Here is a 26,778-nt window from a genome sequence, read left to right as displayed (position 1 = left end):
CACACAAAGGGAGTTGTTTGTTGCAGAGACTCTGCATCTAGTAGGCTGAAGGTACTGGGGGCTGCTGGCTTTTGGTCCACACTAAGTCACTTTATGATATAGACACCCTCCCCTAACCCCTGGCATTTGCAGCAAATAACTCAGTCTACAACCTACAGGCATTTTCCATATTTCTTGGTAATGAATTCTGGCTTCATCTGTGTCTCAATAGCACATAACTTAAAACAATGAGAAAGGCTGTTGGGGACTAGTTTTTAGCATGAGGAAAATACCATACAGATGTTTGCCCTTAATCTTGAATTCTAATGACGAAATTGAGAATTGTTTATTTGTTCTAAAGTCAAACCCAAGGATTTTATTTTCTAAAGCCTAGCAAGATGAGGGATAGGGTAGAAGTGGGTAGTTGTGACACAATATATTCCCAGTAATGAAATATGAAAAACATGGCCTTATATAATTTTAAATGGTTCATTTTTTGTATCAAATTTGGTATAGTAGATATCCATTCTTGTCATAGGAAGGACATACCTGAAGATACACTCAAGGACTAAAATAGTATATTCACCTGCAGTGATTGTCTCCACCAAGATAGCAAACTAGGAATCGGTCCTCTATCTTGAGCCATTTATTGAGGACAAACAAATGGACTTGGAAAAGACGTGACTCAATTGAAGTTAAAATACCTGACTTTGGTGTATGAGAATCATAAACTTGCTTACGGTCTATCTGGTCAGCAAACACTTCCCCATAAATCATCCAATAAGGCATGTAGAAGATATTCTTGGCCAGTTTCCAAGATGGCTCCTCATTGGGAAAGAGAATGGCTTGCCTGGCGACCCCGAAGCTCATCAGTACCACCAGCATGATGATGACAAAGTACATCATGTCTATCATCTGAAAGGGCGGGAAAAGAGAAACAGAAGAGATGTGTGATTGAGCACCGTGCCTAAGGAGGGAGTTGTACCTGGCTGGGAGGAAAGACGGACTGTTGAAGCTGATGTCTACATACTGAATACTGATGTCAGTTGCTATTTTTTTTAAATGAGTGCATGCACAATGGAGCACCTTCATTTTTATTAACGTTTATAGAACATATTTCTATCTAGGTCCAGGAATGCTAGTCCTCAGAGTTTGGGTTCTCCACATGGTTCTAGCACCATTTTTGAAAAAGCTGTTCTGAGAGAAGGCAAGTCTCTTGTTTTGGTTTCTTTCTTCTTAGGAAAAAAAAAAATTAGAATCGAGATCGTTGGACTATTTTAAGAACTAGTGCAGAGCGGTATATTCCTGCTCTTAGTTCTGAAAGGCTAAAGCAGCACTGGAAAGCTCTAGAAAATAATATATTACAAATAGACCTAGGAGCCCATCCCATTGCTTGATTCCCTGCCACAGGCCTGGCTCTTACAAAATCATCCACTTCCTCCTGTATTTCTCTGGTAGGGTATCTTATTTTAAAGGGTATTTTCATAGGTCTTAAAAACATGAGGCTTCATGAGCTAGACCAGTGCCTGTTGTTGACAAGATGAATGTTTTCCCTTGATGTGCTTCTAAACTGCTTGTGACTGAATCCCTTCATAGTGTTTCTCCCTTCACCCTGCCCCCACTTTCCTTATCCACGACTGTGCTTGTTTCAACACTATGGTATTGACGATCTGTTTTGTTCACCTGCTAAACCCCTTTCTTATCCTCACTGACACCTGATAAGTTTGCAATAAGTGGTGATTCTGACTGGCTCCAAACCCACTGTTTCTTTCTGTAAGAGCCAGTTCCCACTCATCTGCCTACAGAGGTGGGTGTGTTGTCTAAGCTAAGCTAGTGGTGGGACCTCATCCTGTGGCACCATGGTGGGGTGGGCACATGATACAAGACTGAGCCACCAGAATCGTCAGACCAGTCTGGTTTTGTTGTTGTTGTTTTTGTTTGTTTGTTTGTTTTGAGACAGGATCTCTGCATGAGTCCAAGGAATCTTGGAACTCAGTATGTAGGTGAGGCTTGCTGCAAACTTTGTGATCCCCTTGCTTCAGCCTCCAGTGTGCTGAGATTATAGCCTGTTCTATAATTTCTTTAAAACAGAAGTAGAGAGAGAAATTCCCTTTTATTCCTTGTAATGTTCATTCTTTGTAATTAATAACTTAGCATATTAGAACTCAGAGGCTGAGTTCTCCCACCAGTGAATGAGGCAGATATACAAGAGAAGGAGCGCTACCCCTGTCTGGCAGTGATTGAACTCCTGTCTCAAGGTAGTCTTTATGGCTAGTTCCACCTTGTCCTATTATAAGTCCGAATATTCTTCCACCCCAATGCTTCAACTACAGAGATTGATTTTCACTCCTTGCATCAAAAGGTCTGACACCAAAGACTTCCTCTTCTTGGATATTATAGGATAAGGGCGCCTACCCACAGATAATGATGCATGCTAATTATCAGTGATAAGGAAGGTTCCAAATTGTCTTATTGGTTATTGTTACTCTTGTGCTGGAGACTGAACCAAGGGCCTAGTGTACACTAACTACCCACTCCACTATGGACCTATTCTCATCTCTAGCTTAAAAGAGAATATTCCATGACATGTGTTCCAGTAACCTAAACATTATGGGTGCTTTACCCAGGGGCCTCAATATATTTTAGATCAACTAATACTTTCTCAATACAACTTCAAAACTTAGATGACCTTGAAGTGAGATAGAAATTTCTCCAAGATTCCTACTTTTCATGTCAATCCTCACTGGTAAATTCGAGTTGTTTCTGCCTCCAGTGAGTGGTTGCAGGTCTCTAAGAGGGTGACATGGCTGAGTTGAAATAGGTTTATAGGAAACCCAAGTCTGGTTTCACCTTCTTTCTTCTTTTTTCCTTTACAAAATGTGCTGATCACTTATTTACAGAAAGTTGTATCAATGATGAAGCACAGATAGGTCTTCATGTTGTGTTTGCTTCCATTGATTAATAAGGTGGGTAGCATATGAGTAGGTATGCTCACAAATCCGAGGACCTAATCTGACCTAAGAAAACTCATCCAGGAAATACAGAAATTGCACCAATTTAATTTTTTGGCTTTTTTTCCCCCCAAAAAGCTGATTGATCCTAATACCTATCCACAAGGCCAAAACAATAAAAGGAAAAACATTCTTTCGAAATGCTGAGCTCTCTCTATTTAAAAATCTTCACTCTCATAAAGGTATTAGGATCTAAACACCATTAATAGAAGTGAAGCAGAATTCTTTTGTTTTCGAAGTTAAATTATCCAGTGAGTTCAATGTTAAGATTTGGTCCCAGTCTTAGGAATACCTTTCAGAATGCTCTACAGAGAAGAACATCCCCAGCAGTGATGAAGCACATGCTTTTAGGTGCCAGACAACCTGGATTTTGATCTTGACTGCAGGCAAAAATAGCTACACGAAAAAAAAAAAAAATCCACAGGGGGAAAAAAAAGTTTTTCCTGACCATTAAAAAAAAGAGAGAGAGAAAGTTAGCTTAGTGGCTTGGGGCAAGTTGCTTAATCTTGTTTTTAAATGTTGTAAGTGGGATAGCAGTAACAATCACGAGATTACCTCTGACTAAGTGTGATAGCTATGCTGTACGCTCTTGTAAATGCTAGCGTGTTGTTATTGGAAGGTCAGGATGTAGTCAGGAGTTTGAACCTTGTCTCCATCTCTCTCACAGCCTGTTTATTTAATTGATATATGGGGGTTTTAAGATCTATTCCATGGGGTATAACAATGAGGCCTGAGATGTGTCCCATGTGGTGCCTGGCACAGTAACACATAGCTCCTGCTGTGGTTTCTATTCTGTATTATAAAAGTGAGTTAGTACAAGGTTTTCAGAATTCCCTTGAGAAATGAAATATGAAGGAACAGAGTCAGGATTTCAAGTGATCCTGGACTCAGCAGTTCAACAGGATTCCTAGAGGAGAAATGGGCATTCTGTTCTGTCGGGCATTTGATGCTCTGGTTCCTTCCACAGGGCAAACACAGAAAACCATTTCAGAAGGAGCACTTGGCCATCCTGTGTCTGGTCTCCAGACATCAAGGCACATTGGGCTACCTGGGTGCAGACTACTAAAGAGGGACCTGTTAAGCTGAGGCCTTTGCAGTCTGTCTGGCTCACTGATAAACTCTAGAGGCATCTTTTATCTACCTTCTGGGTCCATGACTCAATTATTGAACTAATTATCTTAAAAGCATGCTGTAAGAAGTCAAAGCCCCCAAATTTCCTAATTTACTCCTTATGACTAATAAATGAAGTCATTCATAAGTTAAAAAGCAGAGCTGGATACATCACAGCCCCCTGCTCATTCCTCGCTAAGGTTTTGCTCTACTCAAATCCGGAGTAATTACGCCATTATTAAAATGATAGACATGGAAATTAAGATAATCTCACTGCATTAATGTAACTTTAGGTATTTCAGAGAGTTAAATGCCACCAAGACTTTCAAAAATGATTGACTTGGTTTGAATCTTTGAATAGTTTATCTGTTAAAATAAGGTAAGCATAAAAAAGTAATAATTCCCTGATGTAGTGGTTCTTTACAGAGGGCAGTTTTGTGCTGCAGGGGACATCACATATGATAATGTTTGGAGCCATCTTTGTTGTTCTAGCACATTCTCTCTCTCTCTCTCTCTCTCTCTCTCTCTCTCTCTCTCTCTCTCTCTCTCTCTCAAACTACTAAACATCCTGCAATATATAGGATGGGGACTCTGCAGCAAAGACCCACATGATCCCAACTGGGTGTAGTGTCAAGCTTGTAGTCCTAGCGCTTAGGAGGCAAAGGCAGAAGGGTAGTGAGATCGGGTCACATAGTGAGACACTCCTTTAAAAAATGAAAAAGAATATCAAAGTGGAGGAAAATTGGCCTGATTTCCCAGCTGTTACAGTTTGATAATTTTTTCTCATTTTACTTGGAAAAAATACTTGAGAATCTCATAAAGGTCTGGTCTCTCCAGAAAAACCCATATAAACATTTTCCTGTATAAGTTGAGAGCAGGAATCCATAGATCTCTTCCCTTAAGCCTGTTCCACAGAGTCTGCCTTTAGACAAGAATTTTCACCCAGATCTCAAATCCATTATTAAATGAAGACATATAGGAGTAGAATAAACAATCGACGTTCACCCCACCCCCTTCTCAAACAATATCAAGTTGAACTGGGTTAGGTTTGGGTAACTTAGGCCTCCAACCTTTTCTTCTCTACAATGTGTCTTGTGTCATTTACTCTGGTGTCATTTACCCTAGTCAGTGTTGGTGTGGTAATTCCAAATTTGTGTCCGAAGCAGCAGCGGGTTATAGAGAACAATAGTGTTTATAAACTTTCCTTTCTCCATTGTCTTTTAAAAAACAATATAAACATAACAAAGACAGACATAATTTACCAACCAGCCAACTAAGAGCCAGCTATTGTTCAGCATGTGCCGGTCCTAATCACCACAGCTCTACAAAGTACATGTATTGTTCATTGTTGCCTTAGAAGGCTGTGGACTGACTATCAAAGAGCAAAGGAAATTTATTTTGAATTTAAAATTTTCCTCTCTTTGTGTATATTTGCTGGTGCTTTCTTTTTTTAAAAAAAATAGGGAGATTTTTGGTTACTTAAGATGCATTTCAGTAAAAGTCATACACACATGTTTAAGAAATACTGAATTAACAATGCCGCCTATCGTAACTCTTAAGTGACAGCAAACAGGAGCGTCTACAGCGCTACTCGATTGTTTCAGCAGCATGTAGGATTGCAGTAGAGATGGTAACAAAGAGACTAAGGATGGGGTATGCTTGGCTTTCCACATGTCAGGAGATGTACTTAGAGAAGTGGGCATCAGGCTCTGGTGCTAGCCCTAGAGTTTCCGGGGAAGAAGCTCATGAACTTAGCACCCTCACCCCACTCCTGCCGCCAGCTTCACTTATGGGAAAATTCTGGAAGCTGAATATAGTCTAGAACATTGAAGCCCTCAGCCAATTTGTATGGAAGTACATTGGCTTGCCCCTTGAGTTCTTTCCCCTTCCTTCCTTCCTTCCTTCCTTCTTTCTTTTTTTCTTTCTTTCTTTCTTTCTTTCCTTCCTTCCTTCCTTCCTTCCTTCCTTCCTTCCTTCCTTCCTTCCTTCCGTTCTTTCTCCCTTTCTTCCTTCTTCTCTTTCTCTCATTAATTAATTAATTAATTAATTAATTAATTTAGTATATGGGTATTTTTTTCTGCATGTAAGTATGCACACCAGAAGAGGGCATTAGATCTCACAGTATTAGTTATAGACGGTTGTGAGCTACAATGTGGATACCGGGAATTGAACACAGGTCTTCTGGAAGAGCAGCAGTGCTCTTAACCTGTGAGCTATCGCTTCAGTCCCTTTTCTCTTTTCTTTTCTAGAATTAAAGGAGCAAGTGCCTTGCTTCAAGGAGCCAGGATTACTGGATAGTTTTCCCCAGTATTCAGAAATTCCCTGGACTCAGATTCTGCCTGTCCACCTCAGCTCAACTCAATCTTCCCTTTGTGGACCAAACCCCACTTTTAAAAGGATCTTTATTTGATCTTATTTTACCTTCAAGGCATTTGAGACAAGCTTTGCTATGTAGCCCTTGGGTGGCCTGGAATCTGGGATCCTTAGCTTCCCAGAGTGTTGGGAATCTAAGTGATGCAACCACACCCAGCTTTCAAAGTCACCTCAAGAGCTCATCTTCTAGGATTCTTCAAAATCTGTTAACACCTTTATCTGAGACAAAGTCCTCTCCAAACCTGGCCACGGTGAGCATTCTGGGTGAACCCATGGTCCTTCTGTCCTTTGTAGGTGTCTCTGAGCACCTTCCACCCTCCTTCCTCTCCCTCTGTTCCAATCTCATGAAATGGCATTTTTCCCAACTTTTCTTTTTCTTTTGGAGAAAGGCTTTTTCTATGTAGCCCTGGCTGTCCTAGAACTAGCTCTGTAGATAAGGCTGGCCTCCATCGCAGAGGTCCACATGCCTCTGTCCCCTGAGTCCTCAGATCAGAGGCCCATGGCACCACTGCTCAGCGTTGCTCCACTCTTTAAGTTCCAGCCTGACATAAAGCAGATGACTTTTCCATATGCTTCAGTTAGGAAATAGGTGGCTGGTGATTAAATTTTTTAGTTTTTAATATAGCAATTATAGTCAAATTCACAAAACACTCAATGGGAATTTAAAAACAAAAACACCTCTGGGACCATCTCATGCAGACCTTGGTAGCAAATCCAAATGAGTCACGTTTCTCTTTCTCTCATCATGGATCTGCCTCTGAGAATGTGTAACATGAAACCAAATGAGCGTGCTTACCATTTTCCCAATCATCATTACATATGGGCCCAGATACTTGTTCACGCCGAAGATGTCTAGCAAACGGATATACCAATAAATGATGTTCACACAGTAGATGACCCTCCCATCACTCCTGAAGGGCTGGTCTTGAAGACGAAGGATCATTCCCACCGAGAAGAGAAGGATGGCGATGAGGTCTGTGACATTCCAATACTCCTGAAGCCACACCTTCACCTTCTGCAGCAGCTTGCCTGGTTCCGACATCAGAATCTACAAGGCAGCAGAGAGGGCTTAGGTTTGGCTTCTCCTATACTTTCAACTTAGCTGGAAAGTGCTTTCTTTGTTAGCTGACATCAGAGGTTATCTGGACCCGTGTCTACTTGAATACCTGTATACTATGAATTCACAATTGAGCTAAGCTTATGTCATCCAGATGCTCATAGTCTAGAAGCATATATAAACAACAGGTTTGATCCTTGGGATTGTCTGGCAATTCTGAGGCACTGCAGGCTTTTGCTATAACATTATGGATTCCCAACACATTGCAGAGCTACAAAATCTTCATCTCAGTAAACAGCTCTTCAGTACTGAGTGACATGTGCCACTCTTAAAAGACACCCTTATTCTTCCTTGCATCACCAAGTCTTGACCCCATTAGTGGCTTCTCACCAATACCATGGTTGCCGCTGAGTTCTAAGTCCCATTAGATCAGCACCTGGTGGTAGCATGGCATCCCTGTCATCATTATGGCCACCAGCCTATCATTTATTTTCTGAAGAATACACAGTATGCTCTTTAAAGACCTAAACCATGATGTGGTCAGTAATTAGAGTTGTATGTGTAAGCAAAGAGTCATTAAGCAGTACCCCAACATGGGTTCCTTTCATTACAGGTAAATTATATTCCATTTCTATGGATGGATAGATAGATAGATAGATAGATAGATAGATAGATAGATAGATAGATAGATAGATAGATAGAATTGCTGTGATAGAATTTACCAGGAGTAAATGGTTGACTTCCTCCTCTGCTCCATCACTGCTAAGCCATCCCTTAACACAGGCCTTGGAATCCCGGGACCTAGTAGACCTGTGGTTCTCAACCTTGCTAATATGTGACCCTTTAATACAGTTCCTCATACTGTGGTGACCCTCTAGACCATAAAATCATTTTTGTTGCTACTTCATAACTGCAATTTTGCTACTGTTATGAATCATAATTCAAACATCTGCGTTTTCTGGTCTTAGGCAACCCCTGTGAAAGGGTTGTTCCACCCCCAAAGGGGACAAAATCCACAGGTTGAGAACCACTGGCAGTTGAGCATCATGGGGGAGTAGAAAGGGAAGTTCCACTTCAGATGACCCAAGAGGTTTCAGACCTAGCTCACTTTTCTAATTGTGGCGTACCAAACAATTGCTCAATCTTGTTTCCCAGACCTGTAAATGGGGGGATGGATAGGATCATGGCTGCCACTGACCTCACAGACTTGTGGGAGAACTGGGTGAGATAATGTCTACCAAGGCTTGCTGTAAACAGTTCCATAGAATTAAGGGATTACTGTGGCCCAGCTCTGGTGACTACATGCAGAAGTATGTGCTAAAGAGAATAGGAAGGCAGCACATGAAACCACAGCCTTCCTTGTGTTTGCTTGGGAGGCACGGAAGCATGCAAACTTTTCCATGCTTCCAGGATCTTGCGTCTGTGTTCCCAAGAGCTTGTGTACCAACCACAAAAGGCCGGAAGACCAGTTGTCACCCACTCTGTTGAGCCTTTCCTTCCAGAGTTCAAAGTAAGGACATGAGGATAGGGGGGAAAGGTGACCACACCAGTTGCAGAGAAAAAGGTCAGGCACAAAAATGGTCACAACCTCACTTCCCCATCTTCCTCAGAGACAAGCACTCTTCAGCTGACCCAGTCCTGACCCAGCATCGGAAGCCCCACCCTGCCTGCCATGACATGCAGCTTCATAAGAAATGGATAGCCAGGCCTGGAGGTTGCTGGCAGCCCGCCCACTTGGCAGCTACTCTAGAACAGTCCGAGGAGTACAGGCTGCTCCCTGTCTTCTTCCAGCCTAGTCCTGGACAGCCTCCAGTCTCCACACTCCAGTCTTTCCCTCCTCTGCCTGTGATGGGGAAGGAATATGTGGCTGGGTATTAAGTCTCCTGAACGCCAGCTGGCATCACACAGCGGCAGGGCCTCTAGCGGGAGCAGGCTCAGTTCTCAGAGCTACACAAAGTCCCAGGCAAATTTATTACTGTTCTTCAGCTTACTGCTTAAGAAACGGAAGGCCCTATGAATGGCAGAATCCAGTGCAGAGAATTGGCCGCAGCAAAGCAAGACATCTCCCTCCCTTAGTCCCTTAGTCATTTAATCCAGTCTCCAGTCAGATGAGACTTATATACCACTCTCAAGCTTCCGGGATGGGGGGGGGGGGGGGCATGCTAATTAGAATAAAAATAGTACCCAAACAGCTCCAGAGAAAGGTGCCAAATGCAAAGTGTGTGTGTGTGTGTGTGTGTGTGTGTGTGTGTAAATCTCAATGCAATAAATTTAATAGATACCACATCTTTCTTCTTTGGAAAACATTCCAGAGATGAAATTCAATAGGGCGAGAATCTATGAAGCTGTCTGGGTGACAATGGTGGGCTTGTGGGTTTTAACAACCGGCCCTGCCCGCTTCGGTACCCACCCACTGTAATAAAGAAAGCAAGATTGTTCTGGAGCTCCCAGCAATGCAGACTTGACAGGATCCTTTCCTACTGAAAAGGCCCCGCCCACTCACTGCAGTTTCAGGGAACTTGCAGAGGAGTGAGTGCTTCACCTTGCAAGCTGGCCTTCCCTGCAGGTTTTCTCCGGTGAGATTGGGAGTTTGTGGAGAGCACTGAGCAGGATTGCCGCGCCCTCTTGTGGACTTTTTCTTGACTACATAGATTTTAGAAGCTCTTGGAATCTAAAGGGCAGCTGGGGTTTTTTCTTTTTCGTTTTCTTTTTTTCTTGTTTCTTTTCTTTCTTTCTTTTTTTTAAATCTTAAGTGTTTGGAGCAGTTTTAAGTATGCAGAAAGCGCTTTCCATGGTAAATGTGGGCTCCTACAAAGGTGCTTAAGTGGGGATTTGATGTTGACACATTATCATTCAGAGACTACAGTCCACATCAGGGTACATTCTATGGGTTTGAACCTATGTGGAATGATTTGAATCCATCACTAGAATAGCATACAAAGTATTTTTGTGCCCTTAGAAGCCCTGGGCTTCACCTACCATCATTCCAAAGTCCTACTCCTGGCAACCACCAATCTTATTGGTTCCATAGTGCCCTTCCATAAGTTTCCCCAGAATTTCATGTCGGGAATCATATAGACTGTATCCTGTTCAGATTTTTTTTTCTTTTCGTAATACACACCTACGTTTTCCCGTAGCCTCACAGTTCATTTCTTTTTTTTTAGCACTGAATAAGATCCTGTCCATGTGGTTAGTTTTAACTTCAAACATGTTATATAGGGGTGGTATTTCTTAGGCTATCTGGAGGTGGGTGAGGAGAGAGGCTAGTACATCCTCAACCTGAAATACCACAACTGTGTGTTCAACCTCTATGGCGCCCCCTAGGGGTGGAAGGCTGGCAGAGGCCCAGCATGTGCATGATAGACATCAAGAAGAAACCAACTCAAGAATAAACTGAATAAAAGGATACACACAGAGTTGTTTCTCTCTGCTCACCATGTGGGTTCTGGGCATTGAACTCAAGGAACTGGGCTTGACAGCAAGTTGATGAAACACATTTGGAGAGGTGACACTGGACTGGTGGACAACGTCCAAGGAGATCCCAAGTAAGGGGGGTGGGGTTACATGGGGGTTAAGAATAGCAAAAAGAGTCACTTTCACAGGGATGAGAAGACAGAGGTGTAAATGATTTCAAAGGCTAATGGAAGATGTGTTGGGGCAAAAGACATGCGAGCAGGAAACAGACTTAATCGCCTTAGGAAACCTCTCTAGGTTTGACAAAGAGGGAAGCAGCGGCCCTCAGCAACATTCCAGAACACAGTTTGAGGCTCAATTTGGACCCCAACCTCTCCTCTTGGCTCTCCCTCCTCAGATTTGATGAGCCAACATCTCCCTTCCATTTTCATTTACGATGTCGTTACCTCTCTCATCTTCTCTATTCCCAGAGTGAAAATGTAGGAGATGACAATCCATTCCTGAGTGGAAGGCCAGCGCTCCATCTTCACTAACACGATGTAATTGAAGAGCATCAGGTATCCAATATATGCCAGCTGCAAGGGAATACAACACAGTAGTCTAACTGCAGAGGCCTGGGGGATAGGGCCCCGGGGCCACAGCGCTGCACTGTGGCAGCACAGGTTAAGGTCAGTCAGCAGGGAACCCATGACAAATGAGATCTACAGTTTTAAATATCAAAGAGTATTTATTTATTTTCTGTGTGCATTCCTGTGGGGGGTCCACGGACAGTTCATACATGTTGCTTCTCTCCATCTACCGTGTGGGTTCTGAGGATCAAACATAGGCCACTGGGATGATGGCAAGAATCTTTACCTGCTCAGCCATCTCTGCCCCACATAAGTTTTAAAAATGTGTATGTATGTTAGTTTCGACCCTTATATGTGCCTCTGGGGCCCAACCTTGCATCTTTGTGTTACCATGTATGAATCTGTGTGCCAATCACCAGCTGTTGGTTTGTGTGTGTGTTTGTGTGTATGTGTGTTCATGTGTGTATATGTTCATGTGTTCATGTATGTGTATGTGTTTGTGTCTGTGTGTTCAGTGTGTGTATGTTCATGTGCATGTGTTTGTGTGTGTGTTCATGTGTATGTATTCGTGTATGCGTGCATGTGTGTATATGCATGTGTGTGTATTTGTGTGTATGTGTGTTCATGTGTGTGTTCGTGTGTATGTATGTACATGTTTATGTATGTGTTCTGGAGTTCTGGCTTAGAAAAGAACCTGGCCTATCAGGGCTGTTCTTGCTTATGCATGAACATCTTGCTTATGCATGGCTTCCCATGAGATTGTGATACTTATTTTAAAATGTTATTTATTTTTAAATTATAATTGAAAAATTATCTTTAAAACATTATGAATATATACTTATCCACCCCCCCCCATAGTTCCCAGGTAGATTAATGTCTACCAGAAAGAAAGGAAGACACAGATGGTACTTATAAGTTGGTGAAACTACAGTGTAAGTAGCCTAGATTTAATCTCAAGGCTCCATTTCTGAGTTCTCCTGAGTTTATATGTCTCCCTGGTGTCTTTGACCTGAAGTGATCAGTTTCCTAGGGAGGATTTTACCTGTTTTCCACTGTACTGTCATCCTGCCCTACCCTGGTTGGAATATTTGAGTTTGCTTTCTGCTTCTTTGAAATAAAACAAGAGAAAATAAGGCAGTTTATGGGAAGGCTTGGGGTGTGTGGCCTGTTGTGTACCAGAGTGGATCAAATCCTCCTGAGGCTCCAGCATCTGGAGTTTGAGTCCTCATTTGACTGCCTGAAATGGTAGTCATGGGTGACAATCCTCAGGGCCAAAGCTTGGAGTCTATTCCTGAAAGATTCAGTGATGTCAGTGGGAAGGGAAGAATTGGTGGCACTCTTGCAGTAGAAAATTTACCCCAAGGGGAATGGCACATGAGCGAAACCTCCTGCAGGCAATGTGCCTAGATGAGCGAAGCCCTGACTGGCCTCGGGGGCTGTGACTGGGAATCCAGAGTGAGCCGATTTCAGTCTGCATTTCTTGGTGGGTCATGTGGCAAGGTACAGGGCAGCCTGTGGGCAGGAGGACTGAGGATATGAGAAGCTGAAGACATTGGGTGACCTTGGGGCTGTAAAAGTATGTGGCAGAAGCCACAGACTGGCTAACGGAATCGAGATATGGAACCAGAGAGATGGTGTCTTATCTACCAATGGGCTCCTTCTTTCATTTTATAACTTGAATAGATTTTTAATGTGAATCAAAGGTAACCCTGATTTCCTTATTATATTGCTGACACATACCCAGGTACAACTGCGGCACAGAATTCCCTTCCAGATTTTTCTTTTTCTGTGTGTGTGTGTGTGTGTGTGTGTGTGTGTGTGTGTGTGTGTGAGAGAGAGAGAGAGAGAGAGAGAGAGAGAGAGAGAGAGAGAGAGATTATACATGATAGGCGAGCACTCTATTTCGGAGAGCTACTTCTCAGTCCTTCATTCATCTGAAGTAAACAATGTCACATCTGGAACAATCAGACTATGACAGAGTGAGTGTTACAGCTGCCGAGGGTTAGCTGAGCTTCTTCTCCACCAGGGTGATTTAATTTTTACATCCCCACAACTACAGCCACATTAATCTTTGCCTTAGGCACCCACACCTCCCCATGTCAGAATCACCCGTGAGTCGTGGGGGTTTTCTCATGAAAGAGGTATTCTTTAAACATTGGTTCCAAGTCTGACTTGGCCCACATGGGTTCAGGTTACAATCAAGACCACACTAATTCCGCTCTGCACTCCTGTACACATAGAGAAGGCAGTAGGGTAGTCAGTGGGTGAGACTGTTTAATACCCTCTGCCCACTTTGGCCTGGAATTGCTTCTATCCTGGTCACTTCTTTCCTTTTATTGAACAAATAAAATTCTGTTGCCTCGAGGTTGGGTGAATCTTGTTACACGCCCTGGTTTTTAATATTTTGTGAGGCTTAGTGCAAAATATTCCAAGGTATTGTCTCCTCTTGTCACATGTTCACCCAGAGACATATGGACTCATTTTTTTTTTCAGATATCCTTCATGTTAGAGTTTAACACCTTCTCTAAGAGGGTGTATCTTCTGTACTCATGTCTAATGTATTTGGAGGAAGGAAGGTAGGCAGAGTAAGTTGGGTTTAAGTTTCAGCTCATACATGACATCTCGTGTAAGTCATGTGACCTGCTAGTGGTCTCTGGGAGAAGCTGAGCAAAGCCTGAGTGAGACCCTGGCTTAAAACAAAAACAAAACTCAAAACCAAAAGTGCAGTGGGTGATTCCAGTGATCTTGCTATGGAGGTGCCAAGGCTGAGAGCCACTGGCCAGGGTATGTGTGATGCAAAAGCAATGGGGCTAAAACTTGTCTGAGTTGAGTCGGTGGGGACCAAGAGGATCAAGGAACTAAAACGGTGGGACTGTTGAGCACCAATGAAGAAGCTGAGGCAGACAGATGCCTTGGAAGGCTTAGTGGGGTCAGTGTTCATTCGAGAGATGCCTAATTCTTTACACAGTTCCTCCCACCAGTTTCTCCGATGCTTCGGACCAGGAATTGGTTAACATTTGCAAAAAGGTCACAGGATGAATCTTTAAAGTTGTGTAGGCCAAGAGGGTTTGTTTGTTTGTTTTTGTCTGTGTGCTCATAATTAACTATTTTTTTTTTTTTGTTGTAGCACATGTGTGTCCAGGTATAATAAACATTGAAATTTGAACTTCATATTTCACCAACTATTCTATTATTTTTAAAAAGCCATTTCAATCTTTTTGTTTTCAAGGTAAAAACAAAACAGACAAAGAAAATCAGGCTGGGGTTGTGATGGTATAACACTTGCCTATCATGCTTCAGGCACTGGATTTGAGGCACAGCAGTAAAGAATAAATGAAAAAGGAAGAAAGAAAGGAAATGAGCTTTAATTTGTAGACCTTAAGAGCAGAGTTTCTTTCTGGCTATAGGTTTTTAATCTATTTTTGGTTGTGTTAACTGAATCAGAAGAATAGAAGGAGAAGGGCAGATGTGGGCATGAAAAGGAGGTACAGATGTTTTATTGATGAAGCCATTGTCAGCCTTAGGGAGATCATTTGGAAAGCATCTGGAACCTTGCTTAAACATAGTAGCTGCTCAATAAGTGATGCTTGTGGTGTTGAGTGGACAGATGACTCTGGCATTGATTACCTCTTTGAAATGTGACTCATTTAGGAATAGGACTAGTTACTCTCACATTGAAATTACGGGTCCAGAGACTATTGTGAGTGTTTTATATACGTCAACACATTAATCTTCCTAAAGTAGGTGGAATTATTATCCCTATCTTATAGAAGGGATGAACAGAATGGGAAAGTAACTTGTTTGGTGTCACACAGCACAGAGAGACGCGGGTGGACCTATGTGAAGTCACAGCTCTGCTGCGTTGTGAAAACATAAACTGGATATTTGAATGTATGCTATTCTGTGGTGGAGATTATTTCATAATGTCAATGCATTTGAAATTCTGTTTTACTAAAAACGAATATACATGCAATATTTGCGGTTTTTTTTTTTTTTTTTTTTGTAGTCTCTCATACTCCATTAAGATCATCCTTTAAAGTAGTGACTTTTAACCATCGGTAGTTTTTAATCTTACAAATGCCTGGAAACATTTTGGCCGTCCTCCATAAAGGACAGAGTGTGCTACTGGCATCTGGTGGGTGCAGACCAGGGACGCTGCTGCACAACAAGGATTTATCCTAGCTAAAATATCACCAGTGTGGAGGGTGCAGACTCTTTCTTTCAAGGCAGTGTTAAATATTTGCATACTGGACCGCACAGGAAGCAACTTACGTGGTCGTTGGAGCTTTCTTGTGCTCAGACCTAGATTATCCTGTCGTTGACTCTAATGACTGCTCTGCAGCTGGCTGTGAGAGAGTCTAAAAATACAGACACATTGTCCTTTATCTATGTCACTCTAGTGGGCTGGACAGAATTAGAGATGGGTAAGGCCAACAACTCATGTTAAGCCTCAGCGGTTCTTAACTTTCGGATCACGACCCCATTAGAAATAGCAGCTTTTTGTATCGCAATTCAAGGCAGTAGTGAGATTGCAGTTAATGAAGTAGCAACAAAATTAATTTATGGTTGGGGGCCACCACAACACGAGGAACTGTATTAAAGGTCCATAGCATTCAGAAAGGTTGAGAACCACTGGACAATGTCATCAGAAAGGAGAAAAGAAACCCAGCTATGTCTCTTTCTACCACATCAGATGCTATTTCAGGGACAGCCCATGGCTTTGCAGGCAGGAAGTGTATGTAGGGTGTGATTCCTGAAGAACGCTTGCCAGGACTGTAGGTTTTCTTGCTTTTAGCTGCGTGCTGTTTAATTGTATCTGAGTGAGAAAGTGTGACAGGTTGGAAGTTGTGACTTATAGACACTGTCTGTCCCCAGAGGTGCTATATCTACACTGTGTTTCAACCTGACCTACCAAAGGTTTTCTTGAAGCCCAGGATGGGTACCTGTAATGGCCACTCTGTCCTAGATCTCAAAAAAGGAGAGTGTTCTGAAAATAGACATCTGTTTTCAGGTTGAACTAAACCCATACACATCTCACATCTGTTTCTATGACTCCTCACCCCTGTCAGTTCCTTTACCATCTGTAGCAAGGAGAAAGGCAGCCCATGGAAGCTGCTTACCAAAGTCCACAAATCTTGGGAAGCTACTGGAAAACCATGGTCAATGAGCTCGCATTCCTGCACATGTGATACTCATGACACTGCTCAGTGAAAGCCACACAGGTGCCTGAGCCAGGGACACCCTGTCCTGTGGCTAGCCATTTGGAAAGGGAGAAGGAAAAGTGCTTACAGTGTAGAACCAGAACTTCACAATGGGTGCGTTGTAGAACTCATAGATTTTTCGGCCCACGGGGATTAGCCTGTGCCTGCTTTGAACTTCTTCTTCATCTTTCTTTCTGGATGACTCCCCATTGCTTCGCCCCAACATTGCCTATAGTGGTAGAGAACAGAGACCATCATGGCTGGGCTCTTTAGGCCATTTTGTAGATGGGGGAATGGATCCTCATGGCACCCAAGAGCTCACAGAACCCAAGAGTATAAGCCCAACACCCCAGACATATAAAGGCATGCCTTTCCTATGTGTGAGTTTGCACCATATTAGTATAAACTGCGTGATTCTTCTGCTGAAAATGGAAGGCTTGGGGAATATGTTTTGAGCTTTCTTTTCTTTTATAATCTGGACCTTCTAAGGTAAGCAGTAGAATACATGTCAAGTTCTGAAAGGGATAATAAGTGGTGTTTGGGAAGGCCAGGCTACAGGAATCTGCCCCAGTTCTGTTACTTTCCTCCAATATGTATATGAGACACACTAGATATGGATTCAATTTCTGTCTATGTCTGTGCTACTGACTCTCCAGTCAAAGATCGATTGGACCAGAGTCCATCATATATCCAAAGAGCAGGAATATTCAAGTAGTAAGTCATCTGAAGTGCCTGGAGTTTAGTTAGGGTAGAAATATCTTTACCCATACCAAAACACAGGCATTGGTCCCTCCATTTAAAACCCCATGAGATCAGAATTACTGCTGTTATCAGTTTTATGGTAACTCCTGGGTACAGCGTCTTTCTCTGCAACCAGGTGGGCTAGGGGAAGGATTTGAGGTAGACCTGATCTGCAATGGTCCTCATCCCTAGACTGCTGGAGATCTTTATAAACATGGACTCCTCTGCCGTCCATCACAACAGTAGCCATATGAGTAATGATGATCAAATATTGCAAAATCAGCAGAATCTGAGAACAGGAAGACACACTCTGCCTGGGTAGCAAGCAACAGGATGTCACAGAGATGGCTGGAGAGCCTAATAGTGAAGGCTTCTAGGTCTTGGATGACTCATATAGGAGAGGAAGTTCCAAGATGAGTCTGTGGACTCCTGGGAAGGTGGTTTTAACTCCTCTGAGAACTGCTTTCTTCAGCCATAAATTGAGCTATGGTCCTTTCTTACGCAGTTACGTCTGGTACCTAATACAGTGTTTAGGAGCTACTAGGTAGGCTTTAAAGTTAACTGGGACCTTCTTGGATACTTTTGTCTGAAGAGTCCCTCACCAGAAAGACGCATGCCATGAGAATCTATAATAGGACAAAGTACAGACTTCTAATCCTTTAATATTGTTGTAAGACAAGGTTAGTTCTACAATGTGGAGAAACTGGATTTTCTTTTTTTGTGCACCTGTGGTGAACATGTGATGTATGTTCAAGTATGTACCCATGTACATGCAGAGGCCAGAGGAGAGTATCAGGTATGTGTATTGCTGTATCGATCTCCCCTTTATTCCCTTGATACACGATCTCTCTCTGGATCTGGAGTTGGTCTGGTGGCCAGTAAATCCTGGAGAGCCTCTGGTCTCTGCCTACCCTTCCTGGCACTGGATTACAGGCACATGTGACCATAGCTGGCTTTTTGCCTGGGTCTGGGATTTGAACTCTGGTCCTCAAGCTTTTACAACATGCTCTCTTACCTGTTGAGCCACACTCCTGCCCCACCTCCCAACCTGAGACTCATATGTGAGAATAGGTTAAGGCATTATAGCTGCTCAGAACTGACAAGGATTTGGGATCAGACACAGTATTTGGCCCATGACTTTCACATTAAGAGAGGTAATTATAGCAATGATTGTAATTTGCAGTGACACTGAAGACAGGGATAACCACTGCATGGTTTATTTTTTTTTCAATCACTTGACATAACACATACAAATGTTAGTTCCAAGTATTTCCATGATTTCTTTATAGCCAGTCCATTCAACTGTATGATACTCAAAGATGATTTATGTTTATCCAGTAGTATTTCTGGGGAAGAAACTCCCATTCCTTTGTATATCCTGGAGAGAAAGGTGCCTTGAGCTAATGGATAGGAAGATTTCACATGGCTATGACATCCATCAGTGAATAGAATCAATATTCTGATGGGTTAAGCACAGGAGAGTCCTATCAACTTGGCTGCTGGCCTCAAGAGACCCTGATTGTATGAGATATTTGTCCTAGAATTTATGTAACAGTTATTCTCTTCCTGTCCTGCTTATTTTTATGCCCAGTATCACAGTGCCACTTGGGGACATGATGGAGTGAAAGTAAAGATGATTTAAGGTTTTTTTAGGTATCCTGGAGAGTGACATCTTGGGGTAAACTCTAGGGGCAGTGGCTTTCCTAGCAAAGCCCTGGACCTCTGCATGAGCTGAGACTGTCTTAGGCTTAAGTTCAGGCTGGCACACTTATTGGCTGTGGAGGTGAAACAAGAGCATTGCATCCTGCTTTCTCCTGTATCACTCACACATACTCAGGGGAGGATACACTTGTAAAGTTTTATTTTTCAAGGCTTGCCATTTCATCAGCTCCAGCCTTGGCAGCCTAATTTGCTGATTCTGTTGATTTCGTTTTCCTGTGGTCAAACCTTTCCCTTAACATTGCTTAAAGCAGAATTTAACAGGGCCATGTATGTATAAAAGAAACATCAAAAAGCTGTTTAAAACAGAAAACAAAAAAAAATTTCTAGTAGAGGTAGAGGTTTGAACAGGGTCAAATATATGATTGCCCGGTGCAGATTTGAGACAGGTGTCAACGTGAAGAAAGATCCTCTGGTGTAAATTAGGCTGCTAAAGGCTACAGACATGGACCAAGTAGTAGCTGGATATTCTTAGGTGTCATTTTGGAAGCAACCAAGGATGTCCTAGTCTCAGAAAGGATGTATTTGTTTTGCTAGAAGCTCAAATATCAGCCCTATGAAGGGAATAGTCTTGTCAACAAGAGCCTTTCTCCAATCCTGTCTAGGGTGAGATGTTCACCAGAGAAGCAAAAACAGACTTTGCCATCAGGGTGAAAAAAAGCTCTCTCTCTCTCTCTCTCTCTCTCTCTCTCTCTCTCTCTCTCTCTCTCTGTCTGTCTCTCTCTCTGTCTGTCTCTCTCTCTCTGTCTCTCTCTCTCTCTCTCTCCAGGGTTTCTCTGTGTAGTTCTGGCTGTTCTGGAACTCACTCTGTAGACCAGGCTGGCCTCGAACTTAGAAATCCGCCTGCCTCTGCCTCCCAAGTGCTGGGATTACAGGCATGCACCACCACTGCCCGGCACGAAAAAAAGCTCTCTTGCAAAGACAATGTTGCCCTGACTGAAAGCCCGTAGCCCACAATTCGCCACCTTAATCTTCTCTGTGAGGTTTCTACTTATCATCACCCCTCCTACTCAGGTTCTCAGTGAACCATGCTGGCTGGGATCTACTAGTTGGCAAGCCCATTGTGCTCTGGAACTAGGGAGACATCTTTTACAGTGGTTCCCTGAAGGGTCAATGTCCCTAAAGCTCTTAGGGGACAAGGGAAGCTCCTTTCTTTATACCCAGCCACAGAAAATACCACTCAGCTTCTGGGCTCTCCTCCCAGGATTTATGCCTGTGAGGGAGCCACACCTTACTTGATCTGGGACACCTGGCATCCCTTAGAGGCTCTCTACTCTGTGGCAAACAAAATCCACTAAGCAGGGCCATCTGATAATAGAAAAGAATTCTCTCTCTCCCTTGACAGTTGGCAGAAGTTGTTAAATATATAACAATAGCTAATGGAACATGTATACCTAGATCCTAATACCACCGTTACAACTAACCAGCTGGGCAAATGTGGGCAATTTAATCTCTGAGTCCTTGCTTTTTAATCTGTGAGGTAGAACAATGTTTACCCGACAGGCTTGATGTGTACCCATGAGTAGTGGGGGTGGATAGAGTGTGCCGCACTTTCAACACCATAAGCAAACATTTATTAATGTTTAGTTGTTAGTCTAAGTTTACATCCATGTACGTATCATCTGTCTGTCTGTCTATCCATCCACCCACCCAGTCATCCATTATCTATCTATCTATCTATCTATCTATCTATCTATCTATCATCTATCTATCATCTATCTATCTATCTATCTATCTATCTATCTATCTATCTATCTATCTATCTATCTATCTACCTATCCATTTTACATCACAATCGTGGCCCAGGTGGTTTATCCTTTAAACCATATAACCACCTGTGAGGCAGACAAACCTATACTTCCACTCTTGAAGGGATGTAATTGTCTTCACGGTCACAAAGAAAGTAGGTAAGGGGCAGGATTCTGACTCTACCTATCTGTTGAAACAGCCAGCAGGAATTTAGTATCAACACTACCCATGATTAAAATATCATTTCTCATCTGAGGAGTTCAGAGATCAAAATTATGACATGATCTTCAGGGAAGGCAGTTTCTGCTGCCATTGCAGGGCAGGCCAAGGCAGTTTTTTTGTTTTTTGTTTTTTTGTTTTAAAAACAGATACCTACATAGAGTTTTACAGAGATCTGAGAGCTGAAACAAAAGTTGACTTTTCATCCAGTAAGTGAAGGATCATATCTCCCATCAAATCTCTAGGAAGGGGTTTCTGGAAAGGAATGCTGTGTGTATGGAAGAGGAACATGCCCATGGTCATTCCAGGGAGGAGACTCATGCAGTCTTTTTGTCACTTGAACCAAACCAATTTTCATCTTCTCCTCTTACAGATCCTTCTGGGTCATTACTCCTGTAGCCAGTGGCAATGAGGGAGATTGAGGAGCCTCAGAACCGTCCTTATAGAGTTTTTGTTTGATGCAGCTCTCCCAAGCTACGAAGCCCTGTGTGTCCCTTTAATATCGCAGGCTATTTTTAGCCTTTGGGCACAAGCCAGTGGCAGTCATGTCACTCGGGTGGGGGCTGTGGGAGGTAGTTCCATGCATAGCTGTCTTGTTCTCTTTGCAGAACAAAGCATACATGTTCTGCAATTGTACTGGGAAGCTAATAAAAGCTTTCCATACAAACCTCAAAATTCAATTAGTGCTGGTTTGGTGACTTTGACCCTAAAGACAGATACAGCCTTAGCTTCTGACCAGCAGAATGCTCCCAGCTCAGCAAAGCTGGTTGCTCACAACTCCTGGCGTCCCTTACATTCATGTGTTAAGATGGCTAGTCATATCTTCATGTTTATAAACGGATGCTTGCCCAGAAAATTGAATCTCATTGCTTTGTTATTCGGCACCATTGGCAGAAAGACTTTGCATACAGTTGGCTCCTAGAAAAGTGCTGTTTGTGCACAAAGAGGAGACTTCTGATGTTGTAGTCTCAACACTTACAAGGTTAGACCTAGCAGGGGGCTGGAGAAGCCTTATCTGCTCTCAAGCATTACTGAACCCCAGCAGTATCAATAGTTGACTAGATTGGGGGATTCTCCACAGGGAGAAAAACTGCGTAAGTGTTTTCTTACTGTCAGTTCCATGTCTTCTTCATCTTTTTCCTTTGTGGGCTTCTCTGGCTCCTCCGGCTCCTTCTCTTGGAGATGAATTTCTTGGGCCTGAGTCATATAGGGCATGTCGTCTTTGTTCTTGAACTCCAAGCTGAGAATTGAAGGAGGAAGTAGAATTCCCAGAATTACCTAAAGTAATAATAATGATAATAATAATAATCACATTTAAAGGATTAAGATTAGGGTGGTTGTTTAGAATCAGAAAGCCTGGGATGTGGCCCATGAGTGTGTGTTTGTGTGCTCACACATGCACGTGCATAGGTGTTACATTTACTGTACAAGGATGTGGATATTTGGAAATTTAAACACATGTGAAAAAGATTTCTTTTGGTTCATCTATGCATTATTTATTTTGATCAAGTAAATCTTAGCCTATTAATTCTTCCTTTCCTGGGGAAAACTGAGGAAAGGGAGCTTATCCAAGGAGGAAAAATATAAGATTTCCATTTAGTTATTAAGCAGCACTTAGTTTTGTAAAATTCACTTCATACACATGTGCTGGCATTTATTTGTCAATGTATCAAGTAACGTTGATATATTAGCTGATGATCTCCATAAAGAAATGGTTTCTAAATTGACCTTGAAGGCACATGCAGAGAATCATTTTATCTACCATACAATATTCTGCTGGCATTCGGTAACGTATAGCAGAATGACTCATCCCCCAGAGATCTCTGTATTCATCAAGAACAGTTGGTCTCCTTGCACAGAAGCCCCAGGAAGACCAGCATTGCATTGCTTTCATGTGTAAACACTGTAAACACTGCATGTGAATTTCAGTGTCAGGATGCTCATTGTATAGACTTTCTTGTGGCAGAGCTCTCTCCTCCATTATCAAAGAACAGTGACTGCTTCATCTTCTCTCAATTCTAAAATGGCCCTACTGTACAAGGCTCCTGAGGAGGAGTCTTCTTGAAGACACTGCACTGAGGGGAGGGACTTAGACAGAGCCCAAAGGGTCAGTGAATATCATGTGCTTACAGGGACAGCCAGGCCCTGAAATACCCATAGGGACTTACAAAAACAGGGGGGACAGAAATAATTCTGAATTATAGGTGTTTGGGGAAGCTTAAATGGCATGCTGGGAATCGTCATAGGGTATAATGCCCTGTCCTTAGAGCTGAGAATTGGCTTGGCTCTCCATCTGAGGGCAGACTCGGCCACTACTAGCAGCATGACTGGGATGTAGTACACGACTCACTTCATAGAACCCTTTCTGTAACCTTGGGCCAAGAGCCCACAAGCAAGGTAGCATATGACAGACAGTGTAGATCCAGTAAAAGTGCAGTCAAAGATGGTAGGATGCAGAATTGTGGGGTAAGTACATCAAGAGAGCTTATGCATATCATGAACAACATGTTCATGACAACATACCACATACTAACAATTTGTTAATAGAGTATATATTTTAGCCAATCTTACCACAGGCAAAACAAAGAGTAACTGCAAGATGATGAATATGCCAATTTGCTTGACTCTGGTAGTTATACATACTCTGTATATGGTAAGGCATCATGTTGTCATCTTAAAACCTATCATTAAAAACTGGCATCATAAAAAAATGAAACAAAACCAACACTCTTCTATTTTCTCTTGATCATCTATATCTATTTCCTCTTTTAATCCTTTCACTTCAATGTTTTCCTAGAAAAATCATTTTAAAAAAAGGATTAGAAGGAGCAAAGAGTGTGTAGCTCAAAGGTAGAGAATGAGAACATGCCTGGCATGTGTGGGGCCCTGAGAGCCTCTGGAAAACGTCAAACGAATGTGGCAAGATCTACAACTCAACTTGTTCTTAAGAACAAGTCCCTTAACTGTCTCTTCAACACCCAAGGCGATTACTATAAACTATTGATTACATGTTCCTCCTTAATTGATTTATATAGCTAAAGATGTGCATGCACCTTTTCATTCTGGGCTTAGATGGTGCAAACTGGTCTGTGACTTGTGTTTCTTCATTTGACAATAGAGACGAGACGAGGGATGTAGCTCACTGCCATATGCGAGGTTCAGGGTTTGAGTTCCAAACACTTTTCTTTTTTTTAAAAAAAAAATGAATAATGTCTTGATAAACAAATCTATCTCAACTTAATTTAAAACATCTCAAGCACATACCATAGAGCCTATGCCTCTATGATAGCACATAGTGCAAAACTAGCCTGGGTGGGACCAGGAGGACATTCGGTCTTACAGGGCACTGAAGGATGGCTTAAGTGAGACTCCTGTGGCAGCATGGTTATGTCAGAGTGTGCGGTGGCCCCCGGGGGGGATCTGTGTGTTCTCTGCATTTTGGAATCTGAGAGAAGAGTTTAGGTAGGCCTTGAGATCAGCCCTCAAGACTCCCAATCCAAGGCATGCGCAGATAGAGGCAGAATAATCAGTCAATGACTAGAGCATATGCAGCTTGCCTTTTTACATGTGACAGACCTCAAGTTCAAATTCTTGACTCTAAATGAAAATCACATCTCGAGAGAGAGAGTCTAGTGAATTTATAGTGGGTTAGTACCACCTTCCAACGCAAGACAATCCCTAGACCCACCACAAATTTCCTTGGAAAACTACAACCAACCCTTGGATTCTACGGTAACAGATCCTTTTTGGGTATGCTGACCTTGAGGCCTGAGTTCTTTCGCATGCGGAGCCGTCCCATCCACATGTCAGTAAGCAACATCTGGCTGCACGTGTGTGCAATGAAGTCACGGTGCTTGGCGGCCACAGCCAGCTGCAGGCATGTGGCATTGCTCCAGTTCTTCAGCTCATACGTCAGCAGTTTCATGGCCAGCTGCTCATCCTGTTTGTAGGACTGGTCCAGGAGCTCCACAGCCAGCTGGCCAAAGTCCCTGGAAGACCATGTGCAGGAGATACTTTTAGACCAATGTGGAGACTGCCAAGAACAGAGATGGGGCCCCACTGTTCAATTATAGAAGGTAGCTTGCTGTGAGGAGTAGCCGTTTCATGTAAGGTCTAGTCTACTCATAAACCTACCCAGCCAACATCCTTTAAGCATTCTCTCTGTGACAGATACCATGTCTAGAACTGACGACTTCAGTTAAAGCTGGACTCCTACACTCAATTCAGTGCATGTCAGAGAAGAGGCAGAACAATCAACCAATGACTAGGCGTAGTGTGTCTTCTTAAATAAGACAGACCTCAAGTTCAAACCCATCTATAATCTTGGCCGAAATACCTAAATTTTCTGAGATGATTTCCTAAGTTGGATAAAATGCATGGTAATGTGATCTGTGGCATGGGGCCACTGGAGAGGACGGATGAAGTCTGCATACTGTCTCTATACCTCTTGGCAGCAGTGTTGTGCACAATAAGGGTAAATTACTTATGCTCACCCCTGTGTGTCCTAGAGGAGTGACTGTATAAAGTTTTATGAAGCCCAGAACTTCTCGAATTTGGAGTCTATTTTTTCCTCTTTTCCAACCCTCCTCATGTGCTGGCTGGCTAACCTGGAGTTGTGGTTTAGCTCCTGGGAAATGTCATCCACCATGTCATTCTCAGAAGCCTCGTGAGCCATGGCTTTGCAGAGCTTGCAGGCCACCAGGGCTTTGGCCATGGCCTCCTCTCCATGCTGCCAGAAGAACAGGGCCATCTTCTGCCTCTTCATGAGGACCGCCCACACCATCAGCTCATGGAAAGGGAATGGGAAATGGTTGATCTCAGGGTCATCCAAGTCTATGTCCACCTCTTCCTCCCGCTTCTTAGTTGTCTTTCTTCCTCTCCTCAAGGGAATATCATCCTGCAATCGTAGAGAGACAAATACAGGCTGAGTTTGAAGTGAATCCCACTAATTCATTACACACGCTATGCATACCTTTCCATGGGCTCAGCTCTAGAACCACACTGAAATGAACCAGACCAGATCTTATCCTAAAGAGACTCACAAGCTCCTTCCAGGGCTAATTAAGACTTAGTAAATGCGTACTCAGCTACCGACATGTCAGTTTATACTTTACTTTAAAACAAAACAAAACAAAACAAAACAAAACAAAACAAAACAAAACAAAACAAATACAAGAGACATTTTCTAAGCAACAGGAGGATGGTAGGTTCGAGGCCAGGATGGGCTACATAATGAGAGTCTGTCTTTAAAATTTCAAAAATATTTTCAAAGGCTGTTTTCTTTCTTTCCTTTTTTTGTTTACTTTTGTCCATTTTTGTCTTCCACAGGTGTGGCTGTCTCTACCCCATGATGGACAGCATTGTCATGTTTATTATTTATTTTCTGAAAAAAAAGCAAGGATAATCTATACTTGTGTTTTCACAGAACAACGATAAACAATGAACAAAAGATGGGAACACAAACGCTCAAGCTCCTGCACCCCTATCAGACGCATCTGCAGCATTCTTTTGGTCTGTTGCCACTGTAAATATCTATAATTGATTTTGCCAATGGAGTTTACACACTTGGTTTTCAAGTCGGTATTTACAACAGGATTTACTTCTTTTTGTTTTTTTTTGTTTTTCCCCCAAATGCT

At 42.6% G+C, this 26,778-nt stretch overlaps 1 protein-coding gene across 17 annotated transcripts in view; it reads right to left on the bottom strand.

Moving 5' to 3' along the window:
* The window catches only part of Trpm3 (transient receptor potential cation channel subfamily M member 3), a 514,024-nt gene that overhangs the window by 58,437 nt on the left and 428,809 nt on the right, over positions 1-26,778 (bottom strand). For 9 of the 17 annotated variants that reach the window (XM_076918437.1, XM_076918429.1, XM_076918439.1 and 6 more), the window contains 7 exons: positions 25,750-26,039; positions 24,903-25,131; positions 22,253-22,420; positions 16,803-16,943; positions 11,391-11,519; positions 7,270-7,521; positions 720-894 (listed from right to left, as the gene is read on the bottom strand). In XM_076918437.1, coding sequence (XP_076774552.1) covers positions 720-894; positions 7,270-7,521; positions 11,391-11,519; positions 16,803-16,943; positions 22,253-22,420; positions 24,903-25,131; positions 25,750-26,039 — 1,384 coding nt within the window. Of the gene's footprint in view, positions 1-683; positions 895-7,269; positions 7,522-11,390; positions 11,520-16,802; positions 16,944-22,252; positions 22,421-24,902; positions 25,132-25,749; positions 26,040-26,778 lie in introns of those variants that run through there. The other 8 variants (XM_076918422.1, XM_076918425.1, XM_076918433.1 and 5 more) reach the window with 2 other exon arrangements.

Source organism: Arvicanthis niloticus, chromosome 1 (genome assembly GCF_011762505.2).
Source record: "Arvicanthis niloticus isolate mArvNil1 chromosome 1, mArvNil1.pat.X, whole genome shotgun sequence".
NCBI classification, from domain to species: Eukaryota; Metazoa; Chordata; class Mammalia; order Rodentia; family Muridae; genus Arvicanthis; species Arvicanthis niloticus.
This window is presented reverse-complemented; position numbering and strand designations above follow the sequence as displayed.